Source organism: Mustela putorius, unplaced genomic scaffold (assembly GCF_011764305.1).
Source record: "Mustela putorius furo isolate JIRA1106 unplaced genomic scaffold, ASM1176430v1.1 tig00003845_pilon_pilon_pilon, whole genome shotgun sequence".
NCBI classification, from domain to species: Eukaryota; Metazoa; Chordata; class Mammalia; order Carnivora; family Mustelidae; genus Mustela; species Mustela putorius.
Genome location: NW_025421998.1, coordinates 53,358,981 through 53,386,315, shown reverse-complemented (window position 1 = coordinate 53,386,315; position 27,335 = coordinate 53,358,981). Strand labels below are relative to the sequence as shown.

Genomic DNA, 27,335 nt, shown 5'->3' with positions numbered 1-27,335 from the left:
TCCTCTGCCTTCAAGAATTGCCACACTCCTTTCAAAATCTGGATCATCTACCAGCATTTTATCCTTTGAGTTTTCAACGTCATCAAATTTCTTTTAGAGTTTCTTTAATGTGAAGCTATCTTTGGGGTGGGGTGGTATTTCCTTCATTGCCCTTGGGACATTTTCTTCCATTTTGGCACAATAACTGTTTTCATTTGTATCAGCAAGTTCATTTTCACCGAAATCCTCTGGCTGCAAATTTAGAATTTTTTAAATGATACAGAGCCATCATTCCCAGTGAGCATTCTATAACTACATCTAAGTACCAAATTTAACATTTAGCATGATCAATGTTCTTTCTTCGCTAGGTTTCCAATTTTACCACAAATTCCCTCCTTCAGTTATGTTTGTCTGTAAAATGTTACATGGTTCACCGCTGGGGATAGGAGATAACACACTACATGCATTGCTGTCTCTGTGTGAAGAGTAACAGCTGCATGATGGCCAATCGTGGACAGACTTCAGATGGTCTAAACTGTCCATGAGGCATGATGCTCCTTTGTTATTCACCTGGTGATTTTTGTGAAGTCTGTCTTTTGCTCTTATTCACATCAAATGTACTGCAGTATCTTAACTTTGGACCGTGTTGCTGGGTTTGGTTTTGTTACTAAGGATTGGTACTTAACCAATCCTTAGTAACTGAATTCCTATATGTGGCAACTGTGCCTAGGAAGAGCTCTCTATTTAAATGTGTTTATTTACCTATGTGTAAATAAAGTAAAAAATTTAACTCATTTACATAATATTATAACATAACATGCAAACCAATCCAGCCATCAATCACATCAGCTGGTCTACCCTATGTTCACTTAGAAAACAAAGGCAAAGGAAAATAAAATCACTAGAGCTTCTTATTACGTTCTCAAAGCTTACCACTTGCCTTTTGCCCATATCTAATTTCATATTTGATCCATCTATGAAAGATGCCTCTGCTGATTAACCGAGAAAAACAGAAAAGCCTAGTACCACTTCTGGCATGGCGAGCACCTCAAGATGTATTCCTCTGTAGTCATTAACTCATTAATTCATTATAATGGTAACAGCCATAATGATTATGTATGATATGTATGTATGATTAAGTAATGTCCAAAAGTTAGTCCTGTCTATTATGGATATTATCCTCCAGAATAAGGTAAAATGAGTTTATTACTTCTACATGAGCAAAAATTTAAGCCAATCTGCCAAAATGTTCCTTTTCTTTTTAATAATATTACTCAGTATTGGTGACAGTGCAGGGAAATGAACATTCAACTTTGTTGAAAATCTAGATGTGCAAAAACTTTCTAGACATTGTTTAAATAGACTATGGCATATTCTTATAATGAAACATTTTACAGATTCTAAATATATTGTAGAAGAACATTCCAATTTTGAATAAGTATATATGACATAGACACATTAAAAACTATAATCACTCAAAAACAGTATCTAGCAGTATATTATTCCAATCTTTTATGTTTATTTCCATATTTTTCACATTTTCAATAATGAAGATGCAATTACTTATATAACCCCCAAAAGACTAAATTAGCTTGTTACAGATTTTGTAAATCATTATAGCCAATACTAGGTAACAGGTAAAGCTTAATCTATTTTTACTAAAAATAAAATATACATACTTTGCAATTTGACCTTCTACTTATAAATATAACTTGGATCTATAGAGCAGGGCTGATTCTGTTTCTTAACATCTTTAGCATGCACACATAAACTTACATAAATATAGTCACAACACAAATGCTATTTTTAAATAACCTTCTGAAAATTGAGAGAAGTAAAAAAAAAAATCAAGTGTGTACATCTTAATAGATTTTAATAAAGTGAACACGACTCTTATAACCACCAAGAATTAAGAAACAGAATATACCTGAACCCAGAAAACCCCTAATATCCCATGGCAGCCACTAGTCCCTCCTCTCAAAAATGGACACTATCTCTACATAATGTAGCTTCATACAAGAAGTACTCTTTTGTGTCTGCCTTCTCTAATTCAACATTATGTTCATGAGGCTTATTTATGGTATTAGGTACAGCACTAGTTTGGTTTTTTCCATTGCTAAGTGGTATTCCATTGCAGCAACATAACACAGCATTTTTATCCATTCTACTGTTAAGGGACATTTGGATGTTTGCAGTTGGAACTATGATAAATAATGATGAAGTAGGTAGGAAAATTCTTGTATACGTTTTTTGGTCCACATATGTATACACTTCTGAGCACACAAGGAAAAAAGAAAATGCTGGAAAATTACGTTTTCTGACTTTCATACTAATAAGACACGGTTAAATAGATTTCCTGAAAGGTCGTTCTCAATTTATGATCTCAGTGGCTAGAGTAGAATGCGTCCCTGGGTCCACATTCTTACCATTACTTCATCTTGTCTCTTTAATGTTAGTCTTTTGATGGGATTGATATTGGCATCTCTTTGTGTGAGCCTATGTGTTTTTCTAATGCCAAGTCAGGTCAAAGCCTGAGGAACTCCATGGACAAACAGACAAGAGAGGGAAACATGCCAATTCATGATATTCTCACAGTCCTCCCATCCTCAGTGATGTCAAAACAATGCCACAGCTCTTATCAAAGTATCTTCAGCCAGAAAAAGCAACAAAACAAAGGAAAACAAAATAAAACAAAATGGAGAGAAGCCAGACAAACCCAGTTCTGTGGCTTAGTATTCAATATTTTGTTTTGTTTCTCAATTTCAAGTAAAATCTTTTTTTCTTTTTTTTTTTTTTTTTTTTTTTAAGATTTTACTTATTTATTTGACAGACAGAGATCGTAAGTAGGCAGAGAGGAAGGCAGGGAAGCACGCTCCCTGCTGAGCAGAGAGCCTGATGCGGGGCTCAATCCCAGGACCCTGGCATCATGACCTGAGCCGAAGGCAGAGACTTTAGCCCACTGAGCCACCCAGGCGCCCCTCAAGTAAAATCTCTAACGTCAAAAATCAGTAGCACGTATAAGTCCTTGAGACTGGTGAATGCCTATTCAAGTACTTAGGCCCATAAATGTAAATACCTCACTAATGTGTTTGAATTTGCTTCTGCAGTGTGATTAACTACCCCAAAGTCCAGGGGCTTAAAACAGCAACACTTTCTTTCCTTCTAACTCTGCGTGTGAGCCTTTGGGTTGCCTCACCCGGTGCCCTCATGTCTGTGGTCGGCTGGTCATCAGTAGCTTTGCTCACAGAGAGGCTGGTTCCCCAGCTCCTAACGTGCGACGGCGTGTGCTGTTCCTCGAGCAGGCTGGCCGGGGCTCCCTCACGATGCCGTAGTCTGAGGTTTCCAAGAAGGGGCAAGAGGGTATGCCCTAGCGGAGGGGGGGGGGGGCTTGTCAAACTCTTGCTAATGATCCGCTGGGCTCAAACAAGTCCCATCACAGTCCAGACAGAGATACAAGCTCTAGCGTGGATGAAAAGGCACCATCACACTACTACGAGGGCACAGATGCATGGAGGGCAAGAATTTGGGGCTGTTCTTATTTTTACATTATTATAAGTCCTTTTTGTGTTTCTTTACCTACTTCGTTTCATTTCTTGCCCAGAAATCAAAGAGATAGTATCTACGGTTTTCTCCGCTTGGTATACAAAGAAACTGATGTTCAGAAAAGTAAAGCAGTAACCTAGTCACTCATCTACAGAATGAGGGCTTGAGTGCAGGTAGCATTTCAAAGACTCTGTTCTTTCTTATCCTTCTGCCTTCTGATGGATAGCTGATGTGTCTGTCTTGTCTCGTGCCACACAGTTAACATTTCAATGCTGACAATTTTTTGTGTAGATCCAGGTTTCCATCTGGTACCATCTTCTTTCTGCCTGAAGCACTTCCTTTAACATTTCTTGTATTGCCAGTCTGCTGATGAGGAAATCTTTCAGCTTTTGAGTCTGGAAACCTCTTTATTTTGACTTTACTTTTAAAAGATGTTTTCCCTGCATAAAGAATTATAGGTGGATTTTTTTTCTTTCTGTTCCTTGGAGCTATTGATTCCCTATTTCCTCATTTGCCCTGCAAAGCCTTTCACCATGCTTATGTTTACTCCTTTGTACATAATGTGACTTTATGGAAGATCTCTGGATCTCTTTATCACTGGCTATGACCAATAGGAGTGATCTGATCTAGGTTTCTTTGTAGCTTGTGCTTCGGTTCACTGAGCTGAAATCTACGGATGTCTACTTTTCATCAAGTGAGAAATCTTTTGGCTGTTATCCACAAGTATTTTTTCTGGCTCCCTTCCTCCACACTTAAGGATATCTGATATACACACATATGGAACTTTCTTATCTTTTCCATATCTCCACTTCATTTTCTGAACGTACAAATGCAGCTATAACTTTAAATGATTTGGTCTGTTAATCCTAACATTCGTATCCATTTTGATGGGTAAGTTTCCTCTTTATAAAAGTTGAATATCCCCCCTTTCTTTTTTCTGAGGGTTGCATACTCCTCCTCAGATGCTCTGTATCTTTAATGGTATGTCACACATCACAAAGTTACCCTCCTTGGAACTAAATATATTTTTATTCCTATCTTCTTGAGTTCTGTTCTGGGATACAGTTAAATTACTTGGAAACAATGTGATCCTTTCGGATCTTACTTTTAATATTAGTTTGGCAGAAATGGGATAGTGTGTAACCAGGGCTAATTATTCTCCCTGCTGAAGACTCTAAGAAACCCCTCTAGAAGTTTCTGCAGTTCTCTCTCTACAGTTCTCTCCTCTGGTACTCAGCTCTGCTAACCCTTGCTGCCTTCTCCTGCTCAGACTCTCAGCTCTGAGCCCTCAACTCCAGGAGCCCACCAAATCCTGCTTAGTTCTCCCTCCCTGTACGATGCCTGGAATCTCACTCGAGGAAACAACAGGAACCAGCACAGAGCTCACCTCTTTTGTTTCAAGTCTCTCATGAACTGCTGTCCTTTGGTGTCCTAGGTCCCATGTCTAAAAAGATCCCGCTTCACATATTTTGTCAAAGTGTTGGGTTCTTTCAAGCAGGTGGGTAAACCCAGCTCCTCCTACTCCATCTTGGCCAGAAGCACTCGTGTAGATTTCTTTGTGGCTTTAATTTGCATTTCTCTGATAACTTACAGAGTTACGCAACTTTTCCTATTTATTGGCCATTACAAAGACTTCTTTTGTGAACAGCCTCCTTGTGTATTCTGCCTACTTTCACACCCAATTATCGATCTGTCCATTCTTCTTTGAATGTAGGAGTTCACTGTGTATTCTGCATATGAGCCTTTTGCTTGTTTGAGGCACTGCCAACATCTTTCTCTACTTTGTGGCTTACACTGTTAGTACCTTAACAGTATCCTTTAATAAGGAAATGTTTTCAACTTAAATACTGTCAAATCCATCAACCTTTACTCTACACTCAATACTTTCATGTCCAACTTGAGAAATTTTTGCTCAAATATCATTCTTTCTCCTATATTATATATTTTGTTGTTGTACCTTCCAAATTTCTAACTACATTCACTGGAATTGATTTTTTAGACAGTATGTGGCAGATGCCCCTTTCCCTCATCCCTGCACATTTATACCCAAATCACCTCAGAACCATTTACATTGTTTGATTCTCTGAAGAACATCTTCCTTGATGGTGCCTGATTCTAGTTCTTTCTTTCTCCTCCTTTTAAGGTCCATGATACTGATCAAAGTTCTGATCAGCTTTTTATGCTCTTTGTCGTATCTTACAAATAGTCAAATGTTGCCAAGGAAACATCAGTAGCAAACATCAGGCAAATCTATGGTGTCTTTCTGCTCATATCTTAGGCCCTGAGCTGTGGACTTTTCTTCAATGTTCTTTAAGAACTCTGTGACACATTTAAGCAGATTTAGTTGGCCATTTTATCCAGCCTTTCTAGTGGTTCCCAGAATGCACAGTACTCTGTGAAAAGCTCATCTCTTTTGGCCAGAAGCCCTGCCCTCTGATGTTAAACTGAAGCCAAATGACCTCTGTGAGGACCAGGAATTCTAGATGCCACAGCAAGGCCGACAACTCCTTGGTGGCAGGATCCAGAATTTATAAGGCTTAATTTTTGGATCTCATAATATTAAGGTGATATTTTGTTTTAATCCCACATTGTAATACCCCTGATTTTGTTGTGTAAGTTATAACTTGGTTGTGGAGAGGATTCCTATAACAGAGTGGGAACAAAAATCTTATCAGTGGCAATACACTTGCAAAATGAACCCCAAAAAGTGGATCTACTGTTACACAATTTGTGGTTAACCATCTATTAGGTATTTTGTGAGGATAATCAAGGATAATCCCAAGGAGATATATAATTTATGACATATGTAAAGTGAGATGGTCTATTTTCTTGTCACACACGTGAATACCTCAGTCCTTTGAGTACGAGGCTACCTTTGCAGGAAGGCACCCATGTCCAACATGACATATTCGCCACCTACGTCATGTGATTCTGCTCTCACGTGGCCACTTCTAGGACAAATGACACTTAGGTGAGCAGCTTCTATGCCTCCCTGCTGACTGGAAGGTCGGTAGAGATGAAAGCAAGATGTTTGAAACCATGAGCATCTTCTATGCTTGTTTCCTTCTACTGCCTCTTCCTCAGTCCATCCTCAGTCCCAGCCCAAACTCAAGGGCAACCCCTTCCTCCACTTTATGTACCTAACAGCCCTTCAGCCTTCTATTTCTTCTAAGAAGCTGCAGTTGTTCACTGATTGTGTTTCAAATAAAACACATTCACTCTTGCATGCCCTCAACTAACCACTTGAATTCTGAGCCTTTTTCACCATAGTCATTGAAGGAAGACTCATCTCTGTGAGAAAAGAGATTGTGTCTCCCCACAGTGTGGAGACAACCGAATGCTAGCACCCTACAGAAACACACCGTGCTTGTAGAAACGTGGTGTCTTACCTATGTACCCCAAAGATCCAGCAGGGCTTTTTGTCACCAAATACGAAGCCCATTCCTGACATGCACTTTTCCAGATGCCTATATTTACAGACCAGTAAGGCTACCAGTTTAGTGCCATCTGTGCAATCACCACAAATTTGGGGATTTTTTTTAATAGACAAGTAGGCAGATTTCCTCTCATGTAGGTTTGGGTTGACATCGCTGAAGAATTCTTGATGGAAACTTTTAACATTTCTGAGTATATATGTATTTCTGACCACCTCTTTTCACTTTTAAAAAAAATTCATTTTTAAGTAATTTCTACACCCAACATGGCGCTTGAACTCACAACCCCAAAATACAGAGTCACATGCTCTACCAACTGAGCCAGCCAGGCACCCCCGATCTTCTCATTTTAGAGACTGCACTGTGACCTCGATTTCCAAACAGTGGATTCCTAGTGGCCATGCTGAAAGAAGTCAAAAGACGCAGGCAAAACTAACTTTAATGTATCTTATTTAACCTAGCATATCTGAAATGCTTCCGACATTTTACATTTTTTTCTTCATAGTTAATCTTTCAAGTCAGGAGTATATATTTACAGCATATCTCAATTTGGAGTCCTCATCAGAGATACTTGATCTGTATTTCAATTTCATAAAATATACTGCGGTACAGGTAGATTTACATGCTTAAGTTGATTCAAACATACTTCTGTTTTCTAATAACGAAATCAAATACCAGTATTTACATTTAAATCCATTAAAATTTATTAAAGTTAAAAACTCAGTTACTCAGGGGCACCTGGGTGGGTCAGTTGGTTAAGTGTCCAACTTTGATTTTGACTCAGGTCATGATCTCAGGGTTGTGAGATCGAGCCCCTGCTTAAGATTTTCTCCCTCCCCTTCCTCTGCCCCTCTACCCCCATGCTCTCACAATGCTCTCTCTCTCCCTAAAAACAAACAAACAAACAAACAAATGTTAAAATAAAAAATAAAAATTTCATTTCCTTGGTTCTGCCTTTAAAGCACTCCCTGGTTGCGGTCAGCTCAGGGCTACCCCGCCTTACGCGATACAAATGCTGCTCTTCCCATCGCAAGCTTGTCTCTCTTTAGCTCAGCTCCATCATGGAGAAGCTGTCACTCATCAGGCCGTGGACAAGGGAGGAAAAAAATGTGAAACTCTTCTACCACAAAAGGATCTTTCAAGTTATTAGGAATCAGGGGCTAAACACATTTTGACTACATGAAATTGTCTGCTATGTGAAGGCGCCGCGTAACAAAGGACCGTTATTCTGTCTGCCTGTAACCACTACACCAGACACTTGGGAAAAAAAAAAAAAAAAACCACAAAAGGATGTTCTTCTAAAGGGCGGAATCAGAGAATGTTAGTAATGAATGTGTAACTTCAAACCAGTTGCGCATAACTACGGCACCATGTCAGTGGATCCTGCAAGTGCCCCCCTAGGTGTGTATTTCCATAACTAGCTCCCAGAGATGCTGATTCTGCAGGTAGGCAGGGCCCACACAGGGCCCCTTTAGAGCGGTCAGGCCTCTGGGAGAGCAGGGTGAATTCTGAAGGAGGACATCTTTACAGCTTGATCTTAACCAACTTCCCAGCAGCTAATCCTCACTGAAGGCACAACAGACACACTGATTTTATCCCTCTAGCATTCCAACGTACTAGGGAATTTCTGCTTACGAGACAGAGGTCATAGTGCTATCAGACCTCCCTGGCTAAGGGGTACAGGCTCATAGAATTCCATAATGAACTGCAGAAACTCCCACTTGGGCTAACGCTGTCAAATCGAGTGTGACGGTTAGAGGGGAGGGGTGTTAAAGAATTCAAGTCATTCACAAGATGTCAACATGAGTTATCTCCCCACAAAGGGTTTCTTTCCTGGCCAAACTGCATTGTTACTCCACAGGCCGTGGTGGCCTTGTTATTTTGGTCACACTGCAGGGAGCACATTCAGTATTCTAAGGACAAAAGGCAAAGACGGAAAAGCTGTGTCTGGTGGTCCAAAACAGATTCTGATATTGAAAAGCAGGTAAGAGTGTAGCAAGGTCAGGCTCTTTGGTGTAATTACCAAAACCATCAACTAACTATTCCCTAGTAAGTGACCAAGAACTCTGAAAGCACCTTCACTCTGCAGAACTGCTTGAGGGAAAGACGCTGACCGTGGTGCTAGCCATCTCAGGCTGCCCTTACCTCCTCCTCACTTCCCTGCCCACCTTAGTCACTCCCGAGCGGTTATCTGAGCGGTTATCTGCACCACAGAGTAAGTGAAACACCTTTTCTAATAATGCACCTTTACTAACAGTAGGATACCATTTTATGTGAATGTGAATTGTCAGAAGTTTCATTAATGTAACTACAAAAACTCAGTGGGATCACATTTTGAGTAGGGTTTAAAATACCAATTTCAAAAATAGCAAAAATCTAATCCTTTCAAAATGTTCAACATCACTGGGATCAGGGAAGTAAAGATCAAAACCACGATGAGACACCACCTCACACCAGTCAGAACGGCTACAATGAACAAGTCAGGGAATGACAGATGCTGGCAAGGATGCGGAGAAAGGGGAACCCTCCTACACCATTGGCGGGAATGCAAGCTGGTGCAGCCACTCTGGAAAACAGCATGGAGGTTCCACAGAAAGTTGAAAATTGAGCTACCCTATGACCCAGCAATCATACTACTGGGTATTTACCCTAAAGATACAAATGTAGGAATCCAAAGGGGCACATGCACCCCAATGTTTAAAGCAGCAATGTCTGCCAAAGCCAAACTATGGAAAAAGCCCAGATGTCCATCAACAGATGAACAGATAAAGAAAATGTGGTGTATATATACAATGGAATACTACTCAGCCATCAAAAAGAATGAAATCTTGCCATTTGCAATGTGGATGGAACTAGAGGGTATTATACAAAGCAAAATAAGTCAATCAAGGAAAGACTATTATATGATCTCACTCACATGTAGAATTTAAGCAACAAAACAGATGAACATGGGGGAGGGAGAAATAAAAGAAGATGAAATCACAAAGACAAACTGTAAGAGACTTTTAATCTTAGGAAACAAACTGAGGGTTGCTGGATGGGAGGGAGGGGGCTGGGGAGATGGGGTAACGGGGTGATGGACATTAAGGAGGACATGTGATGCAATGAGCACTGGGTGTTAGGCAAAACTGGTGAATCAATGAACTCTACTTCTGAAACTATTAATACACTAGAGGTGAATTAATTGAATTTAAATTATAGAAGTACTATGGAATTAAGGTGAAAACCACAGGGTAAAAAAAATAACCTAACGCTTCCAAAAGCTGGCAGGTCAGGACATCTATAAACCATGTTTACATTGTAGCCACATAACTGGACTCCCCTCCCCCCTTTTTTAAAGATTCATTTACTTGGCGGGAGCAGGGCAGGGTACGGTAAAAGGCAGAGACAGATAGTCTCCCAAGAAGACTCCATGCTGAGTGTGCGGCTGGACACAGGGCTCTGCTCTAAGTCAAAATCAAGAGCTGGACGCTTACTTAACTCACTGCACCACCCAGGTGCCGTTCACTGGACCCTTCTGCTGGCGAGCAGAAGCACGCGGTGGACAATGCTGCCGGTGGCACTGATCAGCCCGGCTGTGAGCAGTTCTGGAGACTTCTGTGCAGGAGCCTAAATATTCGGTTTCATTCTAATTTAAAATCTTTTTACCGTCTTATACTATCTAGTCATTCACTAAGGAGCAGTAGCAGTACTAGGACCGAGCCATGTTCCCGAACTGGAGATGTCCAACTTCTGACTACGGAGCTCGGAAGGAAGGGTGAGAGGGTAAGTGCCAGTCATGTCAGAGGACACTCCAGTATTAAAGGGACACTGAAAACATACAAAGAATGATCTCAAAGGTACACCTTTGAAGTTTATATACATAAAAAACAACTCGTCCTAGGACTTAGAAAGGATAGTGGAAAAAAACAAAGTTGGCACGGCGGACGCAGGTACCGGCAACCCAACATGTCATCCGGCTAAGGCGCAAAGCACTGCTTGATTCTTTGGAAATAAAGTGAGAAGTACGGTAGTGAGCTGTGCCCCCAGCAGCAGTCTAGGGCTTCCAGTAAGGACCGAGGGGCACCGCGTAGGCACATCTTCTGAGGACAGCAAACGGGTCGGGACAGCTTAGTCCCTCCAGGGCCTGTAAACCACAGCTCAGCCCCTTACCATCGTCTACTGCCATCCGCCCTTTCTATAGCCAGGACCGCAGAATGGAGGGGACAAGAGGTGACCCTCTCACAGCTGCAAGTTCTCAGCCCATGAGGGGATGCTGTGGCTTTTCCTCACTCCTTATGGGGCAGGTGAAGGACTGCTTTGCTCAGCCCCCATCCTTGAGTCATCAAGTGAGAGAGGTGTGGGAGAATCCCTCATAGAAGCTACAGGTGACTGCCAGAGGTCCATCTGTGAGATGTCCCTTGCTGGCCGCCTGCTGAGGTGGAAAAGAAAGAGAAGATGTAAGCCAATGGCGGATTTCACTGCCCAGAGCAAGAACTGGAAGTGCCAAGACAGAGTTGACTGTGTAGTATACATCCCCTACGAGGTTCCTCTCTGTCCCCTGAGGCCCGACACCCATTTTCCACAAGAGACCCAACAGGTAGATGCTTGCTGTTGAGGGCAGAGAAAAGTCCATCACTGCTGGTGAAGGAATCAAGAATGAGTACTAAGAAATGCAAGTGACTGACAGATGGTAGCTCCACTTCCTCTCCACGACAAATGGGTGGGAAGGGGATAGTTAAGAAAATAATCAGTATCTCCTTGCCACCTCCAAATTCATTACGGGAAAGCCTGGCTTCCATACAGAGGTAAGACTGGATTTGTAACTAGACCTTGCTGAGCTGTTTTCTGTTGCTGCTGCTGCTGTTGTTTTATTTTTTAAATAAGGAAAAGAGACCGGGATGTAGGATACCTACCCCGAGTGTTCTTAAGTGGTTTGCTACTCGGTTCAAGGAGATTCGACAGTGTACGTTTGCAATTAATAGTCATAGAAAATAAAACTTCATGTCTGTACTCTCTGTAATTAACGCCGTTTGATAAGCCAATCATACAAACACTTATTATGTTTAAAGAATGTAAATAAAGGAAAAACAATATTATCCCAGTTACAGATTTATCCTTCCCTTCTAATTTTCACACTGAGAATTCAGAATTGTAAGTATTTTGGATTTCCAAGTCTTCAGGAACATAGACCTGTAATGGAATATAATACCTTCTACCTCACTATCATGTTCGAGGGTCCAGCAGCTGGTCACGCGAATGTTATGACAGCTCTGAGACTAATTCAAGGGAAAAAAAACACCCCAAACAACCAGTTGTGTGATACATAATGAGAGATGGATATACCAGGTTGTTAGTCAATGAAATCAGAGGGATTTTATTCACAAGACCATCTGGAAGTTAGCATGGATATAGGAAACCATGACTGAGGGTTGACCCTGAAAATGTTGCCCAAGTTCGATGAACAAATCTGTCATCAATAGCATGATTGCACTTGGACAGCAGAGCCATCCCACCAAAGTTAGGTTCCAAGAGAAATGATGAATGGGAGAGAAAGAATCAAGATATTGTGTCCAAAGAAGAGCAGAATTCAGCAAAACTACTGGGTCCCAAGACTATGCATAAAAACATCTCGAGAAAGATCATGAAGAGAAATCCTCAACAATAAAGCACAGCTTCAGGGATTACCATCCTCTTCTATACAGTCTGTTCTAGAAGGAAGAGCCCCTGTCAGCTGTCACCCCAGAACTACCTCAGTGAATGTCAGAAACTGAAGAGACACAAGTCAAAGGCGACAGCCTCCCAAAGTTTGCAGGAAGGAGGGTTTTGGGATGGAACCACGTCTGTTCTGTGATCTGAGCATTCAGATGACTGCAGATGGCAACTGCTTTTGTTTGCTTTAAATACTGTCATGGGTGGGCTGTTGTTCCTGCACAGGTAGGGTTACATGAGAGGGTTAGGTTGACGAGGTGCACAACTGGGCGCCTATCCACCTCTGGCACCACTGAGGACCAGTTTGAGATCATTATTGTGACATCCCTTGTTCCAAGGGAGATCTTCTGTGCTAGGAAAGCTGCTAACCAGGCAAGAGCTACTCCAGCCCTTGTCTCGGAATTCTGGGGATTTAGAGCCTATGTTTCTTCTACTAACTTCCTGCAGGTCACTAAGCCTTGCACATTTGATACCCTTTCCCTTTACTGAGGATATAGTTTTGTTTAGGTTTTGGTTTTGGTTTTTAAGTATGTTCCACAACTAGCATGTAGCCCAGTTTGGGATTTGAACTCATGACCCTGAGATCAAAACATGAGCTGATATCAACAGTTGGATGATTAACTGAACAAGCCACCCAGATGCCCCATGGACTTGGTTCCTTTAGCACCAGCTCTGACATCCTTCTGTTGCTGCATTATGAATTTTTATTGCTGATTTTCTAGTTCCTGACGCATGTGACAAGCTACGTAGGTGGCATCTGACAACGACAGAGAAACTGTAGCATTCCTTAGCTGATATAGTAAAATATGAGACTTCAAAAAAATATACATTACCTGCTTAGGCTGAGCTCCCTTTGAGAAAATGTCAAGTAAGTCCGCAGAAGAGATGAAATAGAACCGCGGGAAAGCCACACGCTTGGTCTCCAGGTACTCAGCGAGAGCTTTTTCACAGAGAGAAAGCCTATGGGAATGGAAACGCTTTTTAAGCCTCTCTTTCACATTCAGTTGTTAAAACACCAACAAAACTAACACCAGCTCCTCCCGTCTGTCCACTCACCATAATAAGCTCACTGTCTAACACGCAGCCTCACTCCTCTTAGATCATCATGCTTGTGACTAATCTACAAATATTGTCAAGTAGGAGACAGGTGCACACACACACCACACCATGGGCTGAGGCTAAACAGAGGTTAGACTTAGGTTGATATCACTCCTTTTTTTTTTTTTTTTAAGATTTGAGAGAAAGTGAGCAGGAAAGCATAGGAGGAGGGACAAAGGAATAGAGAGAGAATCTCAAGCAGATTCTCAGCAGAGCACAGAGCCTCATGTGGGGCTCGATCTCCCAACCCTGACACCACAAACTGAAGTGAAATCAAGAGCTGGATGCCTAACCAACTGAGCCACCCAGGTGCCCCACTTGTCACTTTTCTTAAATACACTCTTACTCAGCAAGGTCAGCTAGGTTCAGCATCACTCCTCCTGAACACTAAATGCATTATTTAAGATGTCTTTGGTTCAAGGTCTTCCTTTACCCACTGAATGCCTACAAAACACACATGGCTTCAGCCCTTTCTGGTATTCAGAGGCATCCTAGGACTCAGAATCATTTCTGCTTTATCATTCTTGGCAGAGATGATCCAGAGGCAGAACCCCCAAGACCCCAAGATCACTAAGAAATAATTAACTTCTGGGGCTCCTGGCTGGCTCAGTCTGAAGAGCGTGTGAATTTTTATCTCAGGGCCATGAGTTCAAGCCCTGCACCTGGGTATAAAGATAACTTAAATAAACTTCTAAAAAAAAAAAAAAAAAAAGAAAGAATTAACTTCTATAGAAATACCCTTTAAAACTTATGGGTAACTTTATATCTAGAGAGCCTACAGATTATGAAATAATTTTGCTTATGTAATATTTTTTATCTAGAGCTCTTTTCTACCTTGCAATAAAAAGTGATCAGAATTCTGCATAAACCTCTTCTTTCAGTAGCTGACTGCCTCTTTTTAATCAAAAGCCAGAATATCCTAACCACCATAGCTGCTGTGTAGAATTCTGTGTTAGAAATTACAAATGGCCCTTAAGGATTTCCTAAGTACTAACAGGCTTTCTAAGGGTAATTTCTAGTATAAACTATATACAAAATAAACGATTCAAAATCACTAAGAGCAAACCAAGTTCTTGGAATAGAGTAGATGCTTAATAAATATTTGTAGGATACTTCAATAAAAAGTAATCAATCAATCATATCAGTTCTCTTGATAATATTCCAGTTTTACTACTATGGTACTCCTTTCAGCCAAGAGAAATGTATTTGGTTTACATTATATACACACCATCTATTATGTCCAAGGCAACTAGACAGCTCTAAGCAAAACTGTATAGTAATTTAATACAGGTCTACCTACAATAACACGATGTTAGATACTATAAGATACTTGAAAGCAATCTCATAAAATTACGACAAATTGATCACTTTATAGTTTTATCTTACCTGTACTGTAAATCTTTAAGTTTTTCATAGAGATTAGGTCTGCATGTTGCTTCTAGAACATTCTTTATTTTAGCTGTCTTCAACATTAACTCCTGTATGAAAGTGTAAGATGGAACCACTGGTATTAGAATTTACTTTCCTCAATTTTTCATCCTTTGGGGCATTTAAAAATGAAGAACAAGCTCTAAGAAAGTATGGTTAAAGAGACTTCTAACACCAGGCCTAGCCACATCTCCTTTTAAGCTTTTAAATGAAGATCCAAAACAAAGTATAATCACACAGTTTTTATCAAAATAAATTCAATGGGAATTCTGACCATTCTGGGTCCAAACGAACAAAAAGAATAAGGAGAGAGAGAACCCAGAATCTTAAGCAGGACATTGACATATGAAAAGGGGATGAACGCTGAATGGTCTATTTTTCCTTCCTTTGAAGTTAAAATAGTATTCCTCTGGGTGTTCTTCTTTAGAAAAGAAAAAAAAAAGGTTATTCCTCATTTCTATATGAAAAAGTATAGCCATTATTCTTCGCTGAAAGGATTTCAAATCATTCATCATGATCACACGTGCATCTCTGGGTGTTTTCTTTGGCCCTTATAAAATCAACAAACAAGTAACTAATAGTTTTGTTACCAGCATCCCCTCCGCAGTATTTACTTCATGAAGATTAATGTTATTGCACCTTAGTGCAGGGCTTAAGGGAAGTATTGGGCCTGCTGCTGCTTTTTGTGTGGCCAGAAACTAAAAATGGTTCTTATATTTTTAATTGGTGGAAAAAGTTAAAAGCAGCTTAATATTCTCTCTCACATAAAAACTCTAAGAAATCAAGTTTCAGTGTTGATAAAGTTTTATTGGTGCATGCCCACACCCATTTGTTTCCACAGTGTCTGTTTTCATTCACACTACAATGGCAGCACTGAGTAGTTGTGACAGAAACCATACGCAACTGCAAAGCCTAGAACACTTACTATCTAAGCTTTCACAAAAGCGAGCTTCCTGCTCCACCTTCCTAAAATGCAACCATGTATTTTTATAAATACGATACCCCAAATCATGGTTCTTTACAAGATTTTCAGATGGTTTGGAAAACTGCTAGGATACAAAACAGTATCTGCTGTGAACCTTAAATTCAGCATCTACTCCATCGAATCTTCTAGCATCTTTCACAAGCTGGATTCGAATATCTTCTGAACAAACAAAGATGCTTTCCAGGTGAGACCAAGTTCGCTGGACTTCTATCCAAGTGAAGATGACCAAGTCTGCTATGTTTAATTTATTTTGCCAGCTTAACACTTGCTCAATAAAATACTCCACATACTTGCTCTGAAGTAGACTCTGCAACTGAACCTAAGAGAAAGACAAAGAGCTTGAAGTACTAGGTCAGTTGGTAGACTGCAAGTACCATGAGGGAGGGACCATACCTCTTCTGTTGATTCCTGGATTCCTATGATTTACCATGCAATACCTGGAACAGGCATTCAGTATTGGCTACAGAGATCAACTGATGGCATTAAATACTCATATTGACATGTTTAAAAAAAAGAGAGAGAGAAATACAAGCAACTGCATTTCCTGTATCTTCTATAAGAAGAACATATATCTCTTCACAGGCAGAAAAAAAACCCTGTGCTCCAGGGTACAGCTTTAAGAATTAAATTTTATTCCTTTTCCTTCTCTCATTCTCTCCTTGAGGTCCTGCCTATTAACCATTGCAAGGTTATAAATACCTTTTCCCCAATATTGAAAATATAAAAGCAACTTCTCTGCAGCTTCCTAAGTTCTCGGCTTCCATTTTCCTTCCCTCTCTGTCAACTACCAAGCATGGATGGCAAGCAGTCTGGTGAGCACTTCTCTCCGTTCTCTGACATTGAAATCTCAGAAAGTCACTGAATAGAAAGGACACTTTTCATTCTCTTTCACCTCTAACTACTTAGTACATTTGACTCTTCTCCCCCAGAATTGATTTTATTAAGCTATTATCGACATGTTACATGAAGTTTAAAGTGAACCATGTGATACTGAATACATATATATATACTGCAAAATGGTAACCACAATAGGTTCCTTAACACCTCCATTCCTCATGGAATAACTTTTGCGGGTGTGGTAATAAGATCTAGTCTCCTAATAACTTTCCAGTAGACAATACAGTAGTGTTAACTGTAGTCACCACATTATACTTTAGATCCCCAGAACTTACTCATCTTATCCCTGGAAATGCGTGCCCTTTGACCAACATCTCCACATTTCCTCACTCCCTAGCCCCTGACAACCACTGCTGTCCCCAGTGCCCCAAACACCCGACTCTGATCATCATTCTTTACTGATTTACCAGCCCAACTCACAACGCTCTCCTTGAATCTCTTACCCTCCCCAACACAAAACCTCTCTGTCACTTCTTAGATCCCTTGGAGCCCTACCATCTGTCTCCCTGCTCAAGTCCAAGTTCCTTGAGAGTAAGTGCTCATACCTTTTGATCGCAAATGGTACCATGCCCAGAGTCTGGGACAAGTAGACACCTGATGAATGAATAAATACCGAGTACTAGAACTTGGAAAAAGCCCAAAATTGCCACTTAAAAGAAAAAAATCTATAATCAAAACACCCATCTTACTTGGTTGTGCTCCAGAGTCTCAAAAAGTTGTTCATCGGATTTTAGTAATGGAATGCCAGTCCGATAGTGAATTTCATAAGAGAACTCCATGGAAGTCCAGGTCTGACTGATTTCAGTAATAGCCTAGAAATAAACAGCATTAAGTTATGTGCACAGAAGTTTATTTTGTGATGAACATCTAGGCTATCAAGTGAAATTTTTTTTTTTTTTTTTTTTTTTAAAGATTTTATTTATTTATTTGACAGAGAGAAATCACAAGTAGATGGAGAGGCAGGCAGAGAGAGAGAGGGAAGCAGGCTCTCCGCTGAGCAGAGAGCCCGATGCGGGACTCGATCCCAGGACTCTGAGATCATGACCTGAGCCGAAGGCAGCGGCTTAACCCACTGAGCCACCCAGGCGCCCCAAGTGAAATTTTTAAAAAACCTTCTTAAATTCTAAAAAAAATATATAAATAAATAAAAACCATTATCCAATATTATTGGCCTCATTATTTTCCTGCAAATAATTCATGGTGATGATATTCAGAGAATGAATTCCATCTCACAAAAACAAGCATCACTCTATTATCAAACTTCTGTTGGATCTGAGTTTTACATCCTTCACTGACACAGAATGCCAGAGATGAAAGGGACTCCAAAACTCATCTAAAGGGTTAACAGAGATCATGTACGCGTCAGCCCTCAGGAGCCCGGTCGCGCTTGGAGACGCGATGTGAACTGGGGTGAGTCAGTTATCACACTGCACCCCAGTTTCCTCATCTGTAAGACAGGGTCAAGAGTATTACCAACCTCAGAATCAAATGAAATCATATAAAGCACTCGGAGCAGTGCTTGCAACAAACTAAATGACAGGGCGTGTTCTCTGCTATCACGGGCACCCACCACCACCAGCACCCGCTGTCACCAACGACTGGGCCCACCCTCCTGTTTAGGAGGATTTAGTTTCCCCGCCAGAGTCTGTCTGTCTGTCTGTCTGTCTCTCTCTCTCTCTCTCTCTCTCACACTCACACACACACACACACACACACAAGCAGCAGAGGAGAAAACGGGCCTCAGGTGTCCACACACTCATGGCACGGGGACTTTTGAGTCTCAGGAGTTACTGCACAGAACTAGTTCAGTGTAACTGGGAACAGCCCCAAGACACCACCTTTTCCGTCCCCAGCTCCTTCACGGCTTGGTCCACGATGCTTTGGACGGCATCTTCCACTTGGTGTAACCGCAATGCTAACAAATCTGCCAAAGTTGTGGCTTCATTGATTGAAAATCTGACCTAATTAGGAAGAGAAAAGGGCAGAATTTACATTAAACGTGTAGTAATGGTTCTTGTGCCTGATGGCCAGAAGGCTGAATCACAGCTAAATATATTCAAGTCAGGTGCTGAGCAACCTCTGGTTCTAGAAGGTGGGAACGATTACTGTTTTTTACCTCAGAGTTACTGAGGCATCACCCACCAGAAGCTAACTAAGGCTTAGGCCACGTTCATACTTCACTACTTTCTTTTGTCTCATATCCTTCGTCAGCTCATTTCTTACCTCTTTGCTCACAAAACCCATTTTTAAAGAGAATCACATGCTCATTTATTTTAATTTGGTTGAAATCCCAGGAATCAGGGAGTAGCTCATTTGTCTTTTCTTCCTCAAGTACTCTATTCACTGGACATAATTCCCAGTTGCTTCCGTGATTTAACTTAGTTTTCTCACTAATTTAATCTGAGTTTCTTGGCAAAAAAAATACCCTTACTCATAGCATCATTATTCATATTTACCATGTGACAAAATATTTCACATTTATTTCCTCATCATCTTGTTGACTATTGCCCCTCACCGCCCCTACAACCCTCCAGTATTTGCTAAGAAGCTCTCTACTCTTCCTAAGTGCTCAAATCCAACCACAACCCTCACCCCTGAGGAGCTGACTCTGCTTTGGTGGTTACAGGAAAGCCCTTTCCTGTCCCACAGCTGCTAATACCCAGTCCCTGCTTCTTGGTCACTGCAGCCCCTCCGGCTCTCCCCAGCCTGCGACTACTGTTCTTTGTGGCCATGCTGTGCTCTATACAAGGCTTTCACATCATCTCACTCGATGCTTACGAGAATCCTCTGATGTATGAGAGCACACAGCATCCTCTCACTGTAGTAATAAAAAACAAAATGCAAAGTAGGGAGAGGTTAAGAGTCTTTTTGAGGTTACAGAGTCTGTAAAAGACCAAAGGAGGGTGTCTTGGCTCAGGCTGCTGTAAAGAATGCCATCCACGGGGTGGTTTAAACAATGAACATTTATTTACTTGCTCACTGTTCAAGAGGCTGGAAGTCCAGCACCAGAGTGCCAGCGTGGACGGGTTCCTGGGGAAGGTTCTCTTGATTTATTGATATCTGTCTTCTTCCTGTAGCCTCACATGGCTGAGGGTAGAAATGTCCAGTCTTTCCATCTGTTCTAATGGCACTAATCCCATTCATGAGAGCTCTACCCTCCTGAGCTAATCATCTCCCCAAAGCCCCACCTCCAAATGCCCTCACCTTAGACCTGGGCTTCAGTGTATGAACTGGGGTGGGGAGTGCGCTGGGATGGGTCAGGGGATGACATTTAGTTCACAGTGGGGGATGAAGGAGGATCTTTGCATGATCAGTCTGTTGGTTCTATCTTGAGGAGTTGACCTCCCCCATTTGACTTGAAGTCTTTTCACTTCATCCCAGATGAATAATGTAAACCAAGGTATAACACTTCACAGTCACAAAAATACTCAATTAACAAGACCCAGAAAACTGACCCCAGTGGCCTTCATCAGCTGGTTCCAATGCCTCTCTCTGAGTGCAGGGCTCTGTAACTCCATGACCGCTCTCAGGGAGGCCGCCAATTCCTTCACCGTGCTTTCCAGGCCAGCATAAGCATCCCACACACGGACTTCCTTATCTAATGACCAGATTTCCTAAATTTAAAAAAAAAAAAAACATATATATTAGTACATTTCACAATTTGTGTTCCAGGAAAGAATAAATGTACCTTTCCCTAGATTATGAAAGAGTAGAAGAATTTAAGCCCATTGGTTAAGGGCTAAAGCCAGAGAAACAGAAAAGGATCCACTCATCTGTCTATCACAAGTCCTCTGCCTACAAGTCACTTGGAGACACTGGTTTCTTACTCACAGGCTCTCGCCGGTATCCCATGAGGAAACCTCATGAGTTGAGGCAAACATGTTCTGAGAAAAAAAGCAAAGGCCCTGCCAGTTTTTAGCTGTCTTTCACTTCTGTGCATTTTGGCTTTATCCGAAGAGGTTCTACCCTCTTTAGAGGGCACGTGACTAGACATCAAAGCACTATATTCAAATCAGCTCTGTTCTGTATATGTTGAGCCCCTTTTTGGGATAGCAGAACAGTCAACAAGAACAAAGATCCCAGTATTCCATATACATTCCCAAGCGGCATGCTTCAATTATTGCCCCAAATCCCAGAATCAAAAGCTGTATTTGACTATAAAATGATGTTTGCCAAGGAAAGGACTCAAAAGTTTTCATAATCTTAACCTCTTAGCCCCAGTACTTTAAATCTTAACATCCACCGTTCTAGATAGCCAGAGGAAGTTCAAGATTATAGCCGCTACTCATGAATCCATTTGCCCTAATAGGCTTTCATCCACTCATTCACAAAAAGGCAGGCTTGATTAGAAATGCAACTGGCTCAGGGTTTTAAAAAAAAAAAAAAAAGTACTGTCTCCTATCATCCTGTTTGAAGTAAATAAGGACATGCAGCCCAACATAGCAGATCCTCGGTTAGGCAGGATGGAAGGAGGTGGGGCTGAGAAAGAGAAATGGTTGTAATCGACAGTTATGGAACTTGCCTTGGCAAACCTTCTGAGTTCTACATCCATCTGTTCCACATTAATCTGTCTCCACTGGGTTTTAGTCCAATTATCAATGCTTCTCTGAAAACGCACAAGCAGATAAAAGTGTCAACAACATTTGGTGAAAGCAAGTCTCCACAGCAAAATACATAAACTGATGATACACAGTGATTCCATCATCCAGTGAAAAGTCAATTATTTAAATATTAGCTGCACTTGTCAAAACTTCCCTATCAGCAAAACAAAAAAGTTGTCAGGACATGTCAAACTTAAGGTGAAAACATTATGATGTATTAATTTCCAGCAGCAGTGACAAATTCCATTTACATACTATCATTATCATTTAATCCTGAGGACTCTGAATTGATAAGTGTATTACCATTAAATACCAGGTTTTGAAATTCTTCATGTAACACGAAATCAGCTTCCATAAGACAGTGTTCGTCCCTTATTGACAAAATGCTCGTTAACTTCTTGACCATATTCTATGTCCCTGAACACATTTCTATATGGCTTTCGACTAACTTCAAATTATGTATAATATGTGTTGCAATATACCTGGTTCCCCAGAACTCACTCACTTAAGTTTGGGACTTAATTAACAACATGCAAATTAACTTCAATCAGGTCTGTTCCGTACGCACATACATGTAGGTAGGAGTGTATACATGAATTTGCACACACAGGTCACCATATACATGTAGTATATAGTTACGTGTTATTTTCATTTATACCCTACATAATCCCTGAAAAGAATCTGAAGCAATCAACTCTCTATACAGTTTCATTCAGATCCAAAAAGAAAATAAATGATAATTTGGAGAAGAATCTTTTCATAGGGATAGACAATTCTAATTCGGGGGGGGAGGAGACTATAATGCCCACAGATTTCACAGTATAAAGCCCCCAAAGACTGAGATAGATACTAACAATTGCCTATTTATACAAAAGAACTATTTAAAAAAAAGAAAGGCAGTGTCTTACTGTAATGTAAGTAATGACATCCCAGAGGCCCTTGAGCAATTTTATTTCTTTGCGACACTGCTTCATCTGTTTATACTCAGGAAGAGCCACTTCAAAAAGGTGGGTCGATTCTTGCATCTGTAACATTTCTTCTTCCAATGCCTCAAGCTCTTGATTTGCCTAAGGAGAAAACACACACACACACACGTACCTCAACACCCTTCACACTCAGTGAACGGCCATAGAGAGAGAAGCCACACAGCTCTGTGAACCTCTGGCTAGGTCCACATTTGCAACCTCTACTTTAAAATGAAAATTAAAAGAAGCTGGCAGTGTAATTATTGGTAAACTGTAGGGTTCTGATGAGGAAACTCACGGCTACTCAGAAAGTGAGAGGAGATTAGTCAGCAACCCAATCATGCCCCCACGCCTGCTTCAACAAAATTTGCTCAGGTAACAGACGTCTGGGACAACTGTCTTCCCGATTCTCATTGTACAGCTGGAGACTCGGCTCTAGAGAGCCAACGGTGAGGCTCTAGAGCTTCCATTGAAGACGCAACCACTTCTTTAAAAAAGTTTCGGATCTAAAAAATATCCTAGAGGTTATCAACCGCACAAACTGTACTGAAGAGAATTCACGAAATATAACCCTGGAGCTAAAGACAGCAGATGAGAAGCTTCACTGTACGACGATCTTTCCCCCAACTGGTCTATCATCCCAGTGATGGAGGAGAGTCTGTTGTGCCAAATGTAAGTGGAGTCTTTTTTTCTTTCTCGATAAGCCAACTCTTAATTTTAGTTTTTATGAACATAGCAGTGTATTCACATGGTCCAAGTTAGAAGAGCACGGAGGAGGCGGTGGGGCAGGAGGCGGCGGTGGGGCAGAAGCAGCTCGCTCTCTCTCTCCAGTTCTTCTGGGCGCCATTTCTCTAACTCTAATTCCGTGCACAGGCCACTCCTTCTTCATTTACCAACTTGAGCCACTACATTAGGTTACCGGCTTTGTCAAAATAAAACTAAAGACTTGACTTTATTTTTCCACTTATATTTTCTCCCATGCTCCTCTCAATACCCAACTATTACTTTAGTTCTTCTGATTTTTTTAATTTAAATACTCATGCTTAATCCTTTTTGCTTCATCAGTTTTTAACTCTTGATTCCCTACTATGCCAAGAGGAGGATCAGCACTTTCATCTTCTTTCATTATAGGAGTTACGGATTTCATTTTTGTAAGTCACACCTTTATAAACAAGAACCACAATTCTCTTCATTTCACCCATTTTCTGGGAGGAAAGAAAATCCCATGCACATCAAAGGGTGTGTGCGCACACCATCCAGCTTAGGACTATGTTCTCAATCACTTTTAATGGACTCCTCGGTTTTATTCCCCTCCTTCCCACTATAGAATTAACCACCTAATTTTTATTTAATATTCCTGTTTGTTTTTTTTAATAACCTCTGTATGCACTGCTAAATACTAAAATCTTAAAGTTTATTTCTGAAGTTTATGTGAATAATTTTATACTCTGTATTAAGACATTCCAATTCATCTTTATTTTTGAGGCACATTTATATATATTCATGAGGCTGTGGGAAATTCATTGATTCCTACTACTGTGTAAGCATTACCCTGCATAAATACTACATTTAATTTATTACCTTGTATAGATAACACAGTTACTGTTGTCTGCTTCTGATGGTCATTTAGGCCCTCCAGGTAACCAGTGCTCATGCTCCCAAGCATCTCCCTGTCCCTGTGGTGTGAAACGTTGCATGCGCCCCCGCAGCGGTGCAGGCTTCTATGCTTGCTGCTGCTTTCCACCCTCGATTTAGCTCCTCCATTTCTTTCCCTGCCTGCCCTTTAGGAGCTTCCTCTTCTTTTCTGGGGAGCTCAGCAATGCATTTCAGGTTGCACAAATGTGCATGTGTTTTGGCAACTGCTTTAATGAAGGATTCTTTGAATCATCTAGAGTACCATGCTCCCCAAAGTCAACAGCCCTTCCAGTCAGCATTTTTTCCATTTCTTATACTAACTTATTCCTAAATATACACACCTAGTTATGTTAATTCAAGTGTGTCCTATGTCTTTGGCTTTGAGGAAACAAAAGCACATAATCTAAGTTTACCACAGAACGAGTTATAAAGGAGAGATTCACCATACTACTCCCTTTGATTCTGGAGGGTCAAAGGTTTTGTCTGGTGGAGTGAGGTGCCTTGAGTACAAGGGTCTACCACACCCTCCCAGAACAAGCAGATACATGCCTCTGGATGAATCTGCTTCAGTAAGTATTAGGTGTATACGTGAGTGCGTGCGTGCATGCATGCACACACACACACAGGCACACACACAAACAACTTCAAAATAAAGGTACCCTAGTCCTACTATATTCAGAACATCCCTTGACACTTTCTGTAGGTATCAAGATAAATATCTCTTGGCTTTTAAATATTTAACTCTATACCGTTACATTACAGCATGAAAAAAAGCATTCAATAAATATCTGTAGTAAATGTTTACATACAGCACATTGGTTACTCAAGTAAAAATGCCTCCCCTTCCACAATCTGTTCGGACCACCTGCAATTTAGACAGAATCTTTAAAAACCCCACAACTCTATTAGCATATTCTAACCCGCAATGCATACATTAACCAGTTTTCTACAGCCAAGTGCAGGAGGAGATCTGCTCCAGTACAGTGCTTTTTGAAAGGGCATAAAGCAGATAAAACTAAACTCAACCCAGAACATGGGACAGGGAGGTACAAGCTGTGTCCGCTTGAGTTTTCTACCAGTCTAAGGAGTCAGGCCTCTCTCTGGAGTAAAAACAGGATGGCAGCCTCCGTGAAGATCTCAGAAAGCTTCACCGCTCCTGAATCTAAACTTCACAGTCATTGCTCTTTTTGGATCCTAGGTTAAGAATTCCTAAAGAAATGAAAGTGTTATTTTTCTAGTAATCTTTTAATACATTTTTTTCAAGCCTCATGTGAACTACTCACCATTTTGGGTTGTATGCCCATTAAGTTCATTCTTATAGGCAACGACAATAAAGCAGTTCATTAGAAACTAGGGCTGGATGACTCCATAATATTCGTATCCCAAGTTAAAAGTTAAGTTATGGGCTTTCTTCGCTATGGTTAAAAGTTGCTAGGAAAGTATCACAGGGCCAACAATAATAGAGGATAAAATTCCTGATTAAAAAAAATTCGGACAGCTAGCATTTTAATACTATTCTGCCACCATGTAATCCCCAATGTTACTCAACTACACATGATGATTTATCTGAAAAGAAGAGAAACTACATCATAGGAATATTATAAAAACCATATTTAAGCAATACATCTAAAGTTCTTGGCACATTTACATAGTAAGTACTTAAAAATAGTTGTTACTTTCACTATCGTGATCACTTTGATAATGATGGTCATTTTGAGAGACATGATTTAAAATACTACTGGAGTGAACGGTTCATAACCCGGTTTCTAACAGTTAATTCTCAACTGCCTACCTAAGTGCCAAACTAAGGCAAAATATCTCAGTAAGTCAGTGTCTAATCCAACTTTCTACAAGGGCTATTGTAGCAAAAAACAACTGAGATCAGCATTACCTTATCAAGCACTGTGTACGGATTTTCTGCATTAAAACTGAGAGGAGCGTAGTGTCTGAATCTCTCTCTGAACTCGGCCTGCTTCCGCTGATGAGGGCAGAAAACACTGAAGGTGAATTACCAACAGCAGCTTCAGTCACCCTTGTAAAAACTCTCTCTAAAACAAAGAGAAAACGAACCTAACACCCCTAAAACTTGGTAGCTTGCTTACATCGAAGGAAGTACACTTTTTCCTTATGAGGGTGACTTCTGCATTTTGGAGAGGCGAGACAGCATGTCTAACAGTCACTGCAATCTTTTTGGTAGTTTCCCATCTTTCGGGTAATTCCTACAGAAACAAAGGTACAGATGGGAAAATACTTCAGCGACTGCATTAAATGAAGTCCACAGGATTTAATTATTCCCACCTCTATACATTAACCCATGACATCTCCACATTCCTCTGGAACAGAAGGACTTTATCCCCAGAAAGATGCAAGTGGCTAAAGGCTCCGGCCAGGCTGACCCACTGGCACCATGGGATTCATCTCTTCCAAGCATAAGCCAGATTTGTCCTCTGGCCTAAGATTTATGGCAGAATACAGGAAGTCTTTTCCAAATACACATCAATTTCCAAACTGTTTTGCTGTTAAGGGAATGAAATTCAGGGGCTCTAGAAAGGACTTCCCAGCTGTCTAACAAGTGGAAATGGGAGCCGGGTTTAGCAATTTAGCAAGTGAAGAAAGATGCTTTGAATCTGGTGGGGGCACAGAGGAAGGCATAAAGTTAATCTCCTGCCTTTTCCTCTAGTTTCCAAAGCTCTGTGTGTACTCTGTCTTGACAGACAGAGAATTCGAGCATTTAGGTCAGGTTCATTGCAAGTAACCAGGATTTCTGAAGTGAAGAGAAGCCAAGGGAAGGGAAGGTTAATTTCTACTTGATGTAGGACAAAAGCAGCAATAAATAGTTCAGGTAGCAACTCCGCTCTGCACTGCCTGACTACAATGCAAACAGGACAACAGCAAATTATTTTCTTTGAAGAGCCGTTGTGCATACATGCTGTTGAAAAGCATTCCTTGTGCCCAGACTAACAAAGCATTGTTTCTCTGGGTGATCTCCTAGGACACTGAAATTGTTCTGTCATACAAAACCACCCATAGTGAGGGGACTCTACTTGTGTAGCTCAAGTGCAAAAACAAAGGTTCTAAA

The 27,335-nt window shown here is 40.9% G+C and overlaps 1 protein-coding gene across 1 annotated transcript in view; it reads right to left on the bottom strand.

The window, feature by feature from the left end:
• Window positions 1-27,335, bottom strand: part of DNAH11 (dynein axonemal heavy chain 11) — a 321,410-nt gene that overhangs the window by 225,365 nt on the left and 68,710 nt on the right. Inside the window, exons 19-28 of the mRNA XM_013051673.2 lie at window positions 26,359-26,475; window positions 26,148-26,234; window positions 22,565-22,723; window positions 21,578-21,661; window positions 20,511-20,669; window positions 18,894-19,016; window positions 17,745-17,867; window positions 16,253-16,477; window positions 15,132-15,223; window positions 13,481-13,607 (exon numbers count right to left, since the gene is read on the bottom strand). Coding sequence (XP_012907127.1) covers window positions 13,481-13,607; window positions 15,132-15,223; window positions 16,253-16,477; window positions 17,745-17,867; window positions 18,894-19,016; window positions 20,511-20,669; window positions 21,578-21,661; window positions 22,565-22,723; window positions 26,148-26,234; window positions 26,359-26,475 — 1,296 coding nt within the window. The remainder of the gene's footprint in view (window positions 1-13,480; window positions 13,608-15,131; window positions 15,224-16,252; window positions 16,478-17,744; window positions 17,868-18,893; window positions 19,017-20,510; window positions 20,670-21,577; window positions 21,662-22,564; window positions 22,724-26,147; window positions 26,235-26,358; window positions 26,476-27,335) is intronic.